This window comes from Adiantum capillus-veneris, chromosome 14 (genome assembly GCF_014529385.1).
Source record: "Adiantum capillus-veneris isolate H3 chromosome 14, ASM1452938v2, whole genome shotgun sequence".
Taxonomy (NCBI): Eukaryota; Viridiplantae; Streptophyta; class Polypodiopsida; order Polypodiales; family Pteridaceae; genus Adiantum; species Adiantum capillus-veneris.
This window is the reverse complement of record NC_140944.1, coordinates 47,618,078-47,626,753: the sequence shown is the minus strand read 5'-3', so window position 1 is coordinate 47,626,753 and position 8,676 is coordinate 47,618,078. Positions and strand designations below refer to the sequence as shown.

General features: G+C 45.4%; 2 protein-coding genes across 2 annotated transcripts; both read left to right on the top strand.

The window, feature by feature from the left end:
- Positions 1-4,218: 4,218 nt before the first annotated feature.
- LOC147442327 (uncharacterized) lies at positions 4,219-7,986 on the top strand. The gene has a single exon (XM_086528544.1). The coding sequence runs from the start codon at positions 4,493-4,495 to the stop codon at positions 4,868-4,870; it is 378 nt and encodes a 125-aa protein (XP_086384670.1). The 5' UTR covers positions 4,219-4,492; the 3' UTR covers positions 4,871-7,986.
- On the top strand, positions 5,671-7,986 carry LOC147442326 (uncharacterized). The gene is made up of 2 exons (XM_086528543.1): positions 5,671-6,833; positions 6,913-7,986. Exon 1 carries the CDS (start codon positions 5,671-5,673, stop codon positions 6,193-6,195), a length of 525 nt encoding a protein of 174 aa, XP_086384669.1. The 3' UTR covers positions 6,196-6,833; positions 6,913-7,986.
- Positions 7,987-8,676: the final 690 nt, after the last annotated feature.

Below are 8,676 nucleotides of genomic sequence, written 5' to 3'. Positions count from 1 at the left end.
ATTTCATGGCAACCGGCCAGCTTCACATATGACTTGAGGGATCTGAACATTGTTAGCCTTATAACCAGTCTTACCGTGATTAATAACAGATCCAATTGCCAAACAAAAGGTGTCTAGACATTTCCAAAAGCATTCAATTGTATCTATATCATTGGAAATAATAGAGTTAGTATCATCTGCAAATTGTTGGAGAACAAGGTCTTTGGCAGCTCCTGGGATTTTTATCCCTTTCATCTGACCTTTTTCTAATGCATCCTATACTAGCCATCCGAGAGAATCAGACCATACTGCATATAACAGAGGGGCTATAGGGAAACCTTGTCTTATGGATCTGTGTAAGGGGAAGGTAGCAGATAACTCACCATTAATAGCTACCCTTGCACAAGCATTGCCAAAGAGAATTTGAATGAATTTGATAAACATCCTGCCAAAGCCAATGTCATGCAGAGATTGAAAGGTAAAGTCCCATTCCATCCTATCATATGCCTTGTCAAAGTCTATTTTTAAAAGATGAAGTCCAGCTCACTGTCCTGGAGGAAATCAATAACCTCCCACAAAGCAATAATGGCATCTAATATGAATCTTCCCTTTATAAAACCTTTCTGCTCAGGAAAAATGATCTGATTCATGAGAGGACTCTGTCTTCTGGCTAAAGACAAGGAGAAGACTTTATAGAGAGAAGTCAGACAGGAGATAGGCCTCCAATTCCCGAGGTCCTCCTTAGCTCCCCTTTTATGAATGAGCCTAATCACACCAATATTCATAGAGGTGGAAAGAGCTCCTACTCTTATAGCCTCAACATATGGACATCAGATGTGGGACAAGAAAATCTTTATAAATTTTCAAGAACTCATTAGGAATACCATCAAGGCCAGGAGATTTACCATCCTTCATAGAATCTATGGAATCTTTTAACTCCCCCTCTGTAAGAGGCTAATCCATCCAATGAGCTATTTGCATAGGAACAGTTTTTTTCCTTGTCCTGGCAATATCAGCTCTAGATTTGGTATGGATAGCTCCTCTTTTAGGAAGGAAAGAAAAAATGTCCTTGAAAAAATATTCAGCAACCTTTAAGTTCTGATCATGAGAACTCACAATAAGACCTTCTTTGTTTTTCAAGAAGGGTATAAAGTCTTTGGCCTTCTTTTTTTTAAGAAGAGTATCAGGTTTGTATATTTTACCAGCCCAAAATTCTCTTGTCCATAGGATTGAGGCCTTAACAGATAAGAGCTCTTCATCTCTGAGATTAGCTTTCAGCTCACCTAATTGGGGGCTAGGAGGATTACTAGGAGAGAGGTCTTTTTCTAAAATATCAATTTCTCTCCTTATCATCATTCTTCTACTACTTCTAGTTTCTTTGGCCTTAGCTTTAAACTCGGTTAAAGACTTTTGAGTTTCCTTGATAGCACAGTCCCAAGCTTTAAAAGTAGAGGTATTACCTGAGAAAGTGGTATCAAAGATGTCTTTTATTTTCTCTCTGACCATTGCAAGAGACAGAAGGGATTGGTCCAAGTGAGGCCATCTTGCTCTGTAGCTACAATCATCCTTTTGAATATCTAAGATGACAGGAGCATGGTCAGACATCACAATAGAGTTTTCCTTAGTACAACTTACCTGCCAAAAATTATTGAGCAAATCATTGCACATATAAACTTTGTCTAGTCTGGCAGCTGTATAGGTAGGAACCATTTTGCTTGTTGGACCATGTCATTCCAGTTTCCTCAGAAATTTCCACCAGTTTCAATTTTGAGGCTACATTGTCCCACTGAACTTTTTCTCTGCCTCCCAGGGCTTGCCCAAGATGATTCCATCTGTCCTGGATAGATTCTACCATGTTGAAGTCTCCTGCAGAAATACAAGTACTAGAGAGGCAGGCCAGTTCTTCCCATAAAGCAGTTCTTTCTCCTGAAGAGTTAGATGCATACACAGAGACTAGAGTAAAATCAAAAGGTTTGTCTAGGGTTACAACTATCCAATGGCCATTAGTAGAGGTCTAAAATTTGGTGACAAGACTGGCATACTTATCAAAAATTCCCAAAGCAACACCTCCTTTGCCATTGCAATGAGAAGTGTTATACCATTTATGTCCTGCACTAAGTCTTTGAAGATTAGAGGTTAGTACTTGACGAGAGGATTTGATTTCCTAGAGACATATAAAGTCTGGTTTGACATGATCTTCGATCATCCAGTTCTTTATGATCTGAGGGTCTGTCAGTCCCTTATAGTTGAAAGAGATAGCTCTGATATTAGGGCACTTCATTTTTTACTGTTCTTGGAGGGCTTATCTAGGGTTAGAGAGACTCTTATAGGATCTTTAGAAATTTAGTTGAGGAAGAGAGACGCAAGTGTAGTCTTTCTTCCTCAGCTTGGGTCATGTATATGTCCACTTCTTTGTCTGCATCCATACTGAGCTGAGCTTTCACCAAATTGTCTTGATGTTGAAGTTGAGAAGAAAATATAGAATCCTCCATAATTTGTTTCCCCTTGTCTTGAGTACTAGGAATAGAACCATCCTCAGAATCAGATAAAGAAGAGGACAGACTTTCTGAATCATCCATCCGGCTATCATGGGGGGTGGAGAGGTTCTGAACAGGGTCAAGAATTGAAGATTTTAGAGGGACTTGACCCAGAGATATATTCCCCTTCTGCAAATCTCCAACAGGCTCCTGATTCTGCAGGTTGTGCTCTGGTTCTTGTAAATCATAATTGAAGGGGTCAAAGACATCCACGAGAAGAGGACCAAAGCTGTTTTTGTTCGAAGAAGAGGAAGGTTTGGGGTTTCTATTATTTTTGGTACTGTTTTTCTTTGATACGGTTTGAAAACTCTTTCTTGTCAGAGGAGGGTTGAGAGTCCTGTGGTGGAAGAGGTTTAAGATCAGGAAAATCCATAATGAAATGTCCCTGCTTAAAACAATGAAAACAAGCATTAGGCAAATTCCTGTAAGCCACCAACTGCATATGGAGGAGGTTATCTTCTGAGTCCTTTATAGGGATAAGAGTTTTCAGCTCAACATTCAAATCAACTTCGGTGAGCAACTGAGGGCCCCATTTTGGATTGATACCTCCCCTGGCTATTTGACCTAAAACCTTACCAATGCAAGCACCAATGTTCTCTAACCATGGGTAGAATTCCACAGGGAGATCAGGGAAATCAACCCAGATGGGAGCCTTAGTTGGTTTAGGTCCCCTAGAATTAAAACCCAAGTACCATTTATAGACAGACAAAGGAGAGTTCCTGATAAGCCACTGCCCCTGGCTCCCAATCTGGAGCGCATCATGAGCATCCTCACAAAAAAAAGATAATAATTGTTTGGGAGATACTGCACATTGGTTACCTTAATGTTTTTGTTCTCCCAGTTCTGGGTCATCCAAGCTTTTAGAGCATCAAGGGAGGGTCTGGCACCATGCAGAAGTCCTATGATGACTCTGTCTTGTAGCTCAGAGTGCCACAGTTCTAGATCTCTAGTTGGGATGATAACAGTGTCTTCGTCCTTTGAGTTCTCCACCTCTTCAGCTTGGTCTTTGGGAGTATCTAGGCTGTGCACGTTGGTACAACTAAGTTATGCCGGTCCAGAATAATGGCTATAGCCTCGCTATGGAATCATGCAGATACAGGTCGAAGCCGTGGAGTTGGTGCCAGATGGCGAAAGCGGCAAGCTTGATCGTGATGTGTATGCCAGATGTGGCACTTTACAGGTCAAGCGATGATTTTGGGCCTCTAATGATCGAGATGTTTGTAGGTACATGAAATATAGTCACCGTCTACTCTATGGCTTGTTTTTTTTGGCTTGTTATGCGGAGTTCTTTTGGGGATCCATTTCAAACCAGAGCTTGAATGTGTCAATCTATTATGGTTGCATTAGGATTCAGAGCGGCCAATGTTTGTTGCAGTCACCATTATCGGCAAGTACCAAAGCATCCGGGGATTGGATTCTTGTGGGTCAATTATGTTTACTTAAAGCCGTGAAGGCCTTGGTTTCAAAGAAAAGTCTCAAGTTATGGTAAGAGATGCAAAGCTATTGGCTGCGGGTTGTGTTTGGTGGAAACACCCGCTAAGGCGCAAGTTAAGTTTTTTTAAAGGATTGCCATGCTAAAAAAACAAACGGGAGCAAGCCGCACTGGATGGAGCCAGGTGGTGAATATGCAGAGGAAGCGCCATCTGTTTGGGAGGCCCGGGGAAGTGCTAGTTCCCAGAGACAAGGGCGCCATTTGTGGCATGCAGGGCGTGAGCACGGAGAAGGAGGGATGGCTGCAAGGGCTATGAGAGGCCGCCAGGGCATGGGAGGGACTGCAGTAGCCGACTTCAGGGGTGTGAAAACCGGCTAGGGGCCTTCAACGATGGGCTCCATCTGTAGGAGAGGCCGCCATGGCTCTGCTATAGTGCAGCGCCACAAAGGACCGGAGGAGCCCTCGGCCTTGAAGGGAGGAGCCAAGAGGTGGCGGGCCGTCAACTGAAGGGCATGGCCATGAGCAAGGGCCGCCAGTGGTGGCGATGATTGGAGTCATAAGGGGCTGCAAAACCGACAGCTTAAGGGGCTCGCCAATTGCAAGGGTGGTTCCTGCAAGAAGAGGGGAAGTTGAAAGCACAAGGCGTGAGCAGGCCAAGCGAAGTTTAGCAATTCAAAAGGAGTCGGGGATCCGTGTGCAGAAGGCAGTGCTATCACCAGGAAATAAAACAACGTGTTGGGTATACAAGAAGGGTCGCCACAGCAAAGGATGGTATTACATCATGAAAGGGAGAAGTGTGGCCGGAGGACTATGGTCTATTTTTGCTGGAGAGCCGTTTGTCAAAAGAAGAGGGAGTGGCCCAAGCTTTCCCGCTCTTGGTTTGTGGCAAAGAAAAGGTATGGTGCGAGGGCTTGCAGGTTGAAGGAAAATAGGATTGGAGCAGGTTGGAAGCGGAATTTGGAAGCCGATATGTGGCCAACATGCAGTGGAGTGAAGTGAAGCAGATGATGGACAACCTAAAACAAAGCCTTGATGGTGATTTCCGAGCATTCGTGTGGGAATTCGAGGCCATATGAAGCAAGTTGGTTAAGGTAACTGCTGTAGAGAATGCAGATTTTTTGAACATGACCAAGTTTGTGGACTGCTTGCATATAAAAGTGCGGGATAAAGTCGAGATGGATGGACCGTGCACGTAGGAGGAGGCAATAGCCTATGCGCAGAGCAGGATGAAGAAAGTTTTAAAGAAGCAACAGGCAAAGCAGGTTCTGGTGAGTCCATTAATGCCAAGGACAATTCTAGGGAAGAGCTTCAGGTAATTTGACCCTTTGTTGATGCACATATGGTAGAAGCGGATAGGTGTGATGACAAAGTAGAGACCATACCATGTGGGCCTATGAGGCCTCAGCAGCTGCAGAGAGGAGTCTACCGAGTACCGCTTGATGTGCTTGACCAAGTGACTTTCGAAAAGTAAGCAATGGAGAAGATAGCTGAAGTGCCAAATCCGGTGAGTTTTGTGGAGAAAGCCGAGGTCTATTCAAGCTATAGCAGTGCCTTGGATACGGACAGCACATGCGAAACGGAGTCTGCTTTCTCAGGGTATGAGACATGTGATGTATGCATGTCGGTAAGGTGGTCAAAGCGGAATAGATTGCAAGTGCCGAGACATTTTGTGCGGACCAAGGGGTTGGGCAACCCTCTCTCTTGCCTTTTGATGGTCATGCCATGTTGACTGAAGAAGAATGTCTTGATGAACATGATTGGGGATTCGATGAGCTGGTGGTCGATGTTGATGACGAGTTGCAGGTTTTGGTTGCTAAAGCTATGGCGAGAATACAAGGTATGCAAGGCTTACCACCTTTTCCAGTGATGTTTGAAGAGTCTACAGGTGAAGATATGCCACTGTCTGCTTTGGATGATCAGTTGCCACAGGTTGGTGCCATGCTGTTGACGGATGTGTTGCTGAAGCTTTCTATGCAAGCATCGCTATGCCAATTGGTGCACGTTGTTTTTATTGAAGATGGTAATGCTATGGAGGAGTCTCTAGCCGATGGCTGGGGAACACAGAAAGCAGAAGCTGTGCATGTGTCAGGCATGGAGATGGCTCATGCTTGGAGTTTTATGAAGGGCTGTGCTCTCAAAATCTATAGGAAGGATTGGTTTACAGGTTTTCTAGTACAAAGTAGGGATGGTTTGTATGTGTTTTATAGACGGATGGTGATGATCAATGCCATATCTTTATATCTTTGATCCAAGTGGAGTTTACACTATGCTTGGGAGAGCTAATGGCTTTCCATTTGACCCGCCGGGCTCTATAGCACATGACTATCTCTCTCTATCTATCTAATGCTTCTTGTACATAGTATCTATCAGTTTCTTCTTATGAAATGATATAATACTATCGTTGAGCATCTCAACGAGGGGTTTGACAATGATGTACAACTAAGTTATGTCGGTCCACAATAATGGCTATAGCCTCGCTATGGAATCATGCAGATACAGGTCGAAGCGGTGGAGTCGGTGCCAGATGCCGATAGCGGCAAGCTTGATCGTGATGTGTATGCCAAATGTGGTACTTTAAAGGTCAAGCGATGATTTTGGGCCTCTAATGATCGAGATGTTTGCAGGTACATGAAATATAGTCACCGTCTACTCTATGGCTTGTTTTCTTTGGCTTGTTATTCGGAGTTCTTTTGGGGATCCATTCCAAACCAGAGCTTGAATGTGGCCATCTATTATGGTTGCATTGGGATTTGGAGCGGCCAATGTTTGTTGCAGTCACCATTATCGGCAAGTATCAAAGCATCCGGGGATTTGATTCTTGTGGGTCAATTATGTTTACTTAAAGCCGTGAAGGCCTTGGTTCCAAAGCAAGGTCTCAAGTTATGGTAAGAGATGCAAAGCTATTGGCTGCGGGTTGCGTTTGGTGGAAACACCTGCTAAGTCGCAAGTTAATTTTTTTTAAAGGACTGCCATGCTAAGAAAACAAACGAGAGCAAGCTGTAGTGGATGGAGAAGTGGTACCAGGTGGCGAATATGCAGAGGAAGCGCCAACTGTTGGGGAGGCCCGAGGCAATGGTAGTTCCCAGACAGGAGGGCGCCATCTGTGGCATGCAGGGCGTGAGCACGGAGAAGGAGGGCCGGCTGCAAGGGCTGTGAGAGGCTCCAAGAGCATGGGAGGGACTGCAGGAGCCGACTTCAGGGGTGTGACAAGCGGCTAGGGGCCTTCGACGAGGGGATCCATCTGTAGGAGAGGCCGCCACGCGTCTACTATAGGGCAGCACCACAAAGGACCGGAGGAGGGCCTCGGCCTTGAAGGGAGGAGCCAAGAGGTGGCAGCCGTCGACTGAAGGGCATGGCCATGAGCAAGGGATGGCGCCAGTGGCGGCGGTGATTGAAGTCATGAGGGGCTGCAAAACGGACAGATGCCGAGCTAAAGGGGCTCGCCAATTGCAAGGGTGGTTCCTGCAAGAGCTTGGACGGCTTATTTAAGAGGGGAAGTTGAAAGCACAAGGAGTGAGCAGGCCAAGTGAAGTTTAGCAAGTCAAAAGGAGCCGGGGATCTATGTGCAGAAGACAATGCTATCACCAGGAAATAAAACAACGTGTTGGGTATACAAGAAAGGTCGCCACAGCAAACGATGGTGTTAAAGCATGAAAGGGAGAGGTGTCGAGTCTGAGGACACGCAAGTGGCCACAAGGAAGGCATGAAGGGATCAAGGAGAGGGCCGCCATGTGAAGGAAGGCAAGCAAGGTAGGGCGTCTTGGGGTTAGCTGGGCCAAGGGAGGGTTGAGGAGGAGCAGCCTGTAGTGTGATCAAGGAAGGCACCAACTGCATGGGAGAAGGGGCAGCCGAGCAGAGCTTGGAGCAAGTGAAGGGAGCCGAGGGCTGCAATTGAGGTGGCCGCCAAAGGTTACGAAAGAGGCCACTAGTGCAAAGAAGGAGAAGCCTAATGTTGCCACTCCTTTTGTGTTATTATCATCGCCATTGTACCCATCATTTTTTTCAAAGAGATTAGCTTGTATTAGCGTCTTTGATCTATTCTTCCATCTCGTCTTGTGCCGGTTAACCCGTGGTAGCGTTGGCTCCAGGTCTTTTTGTGTGTGTGTGTGCAGCGAGAGAAGGGAAGAGAAAGTGCAAATAGTCTGTATGAGGCAGAACTAATGCAAGAGTGTGGTCGTGTGTTTCTAGGTCAATTATGTGGGGGTGTTTAGGAGTGATTGTGTATGGTTGGGGATGCTAGTATGCGAGCCTGAGCATTGGAAGTCTACAAAAGAGTGTGTGTGTGTGTGCGAACCTGTGTGGGTAGGGGTGCGGACTATTACCTTGGGCTATAGAGAGGCTGTGTATTGTGTGTAGGGTGTTGTTTCCTTTTCCCCCATCCCAACGTCCTGGTTGATAGGAGGCTACTCTTGACCCCTCATGTCCCTTGTGTTGGGTTCCATAGGACGCCCCTCATCACCTTCTCTCAATTGAGCTGAGAAAGCTTTAATGTCAGGTTGTATTAAGTTCTTAGTCGAAACAATGAAGTTACTTTTTTGTTTAATGTTGGGAAAGCATGCCAAATTGCGGCAGATTTTTGAGGCTTAGCATGAGAGTGCAAAATTCACCTAGAGGTAAGATTGGAGTATGTTGATAGAAAGGCGTGAGCATTCAACAAAACCATGAGCAGAGAGTTTGTCGTTTGTATCATAACATTTGGATCGCCCCTAAGCTATCTCACTCTTAATC

What these genes read in the sequence shown, in the direction of transcription:
- LOC147442327 (XM_086528544.1), top strand. Translation starts at nt 4,493, where the DNA reads ATGATTGGAGTCATAAGGGGCTGCAAAACCGACAGCTTAAGGGGCTCG.
- LOC147442326 (XM_086528543.1), top strand. Translation starts at nt 5,671, where the DNA reads ATGTTGACTGAAGAAGAATGTCTTGATGAACATGATTGGGGATTCGAT.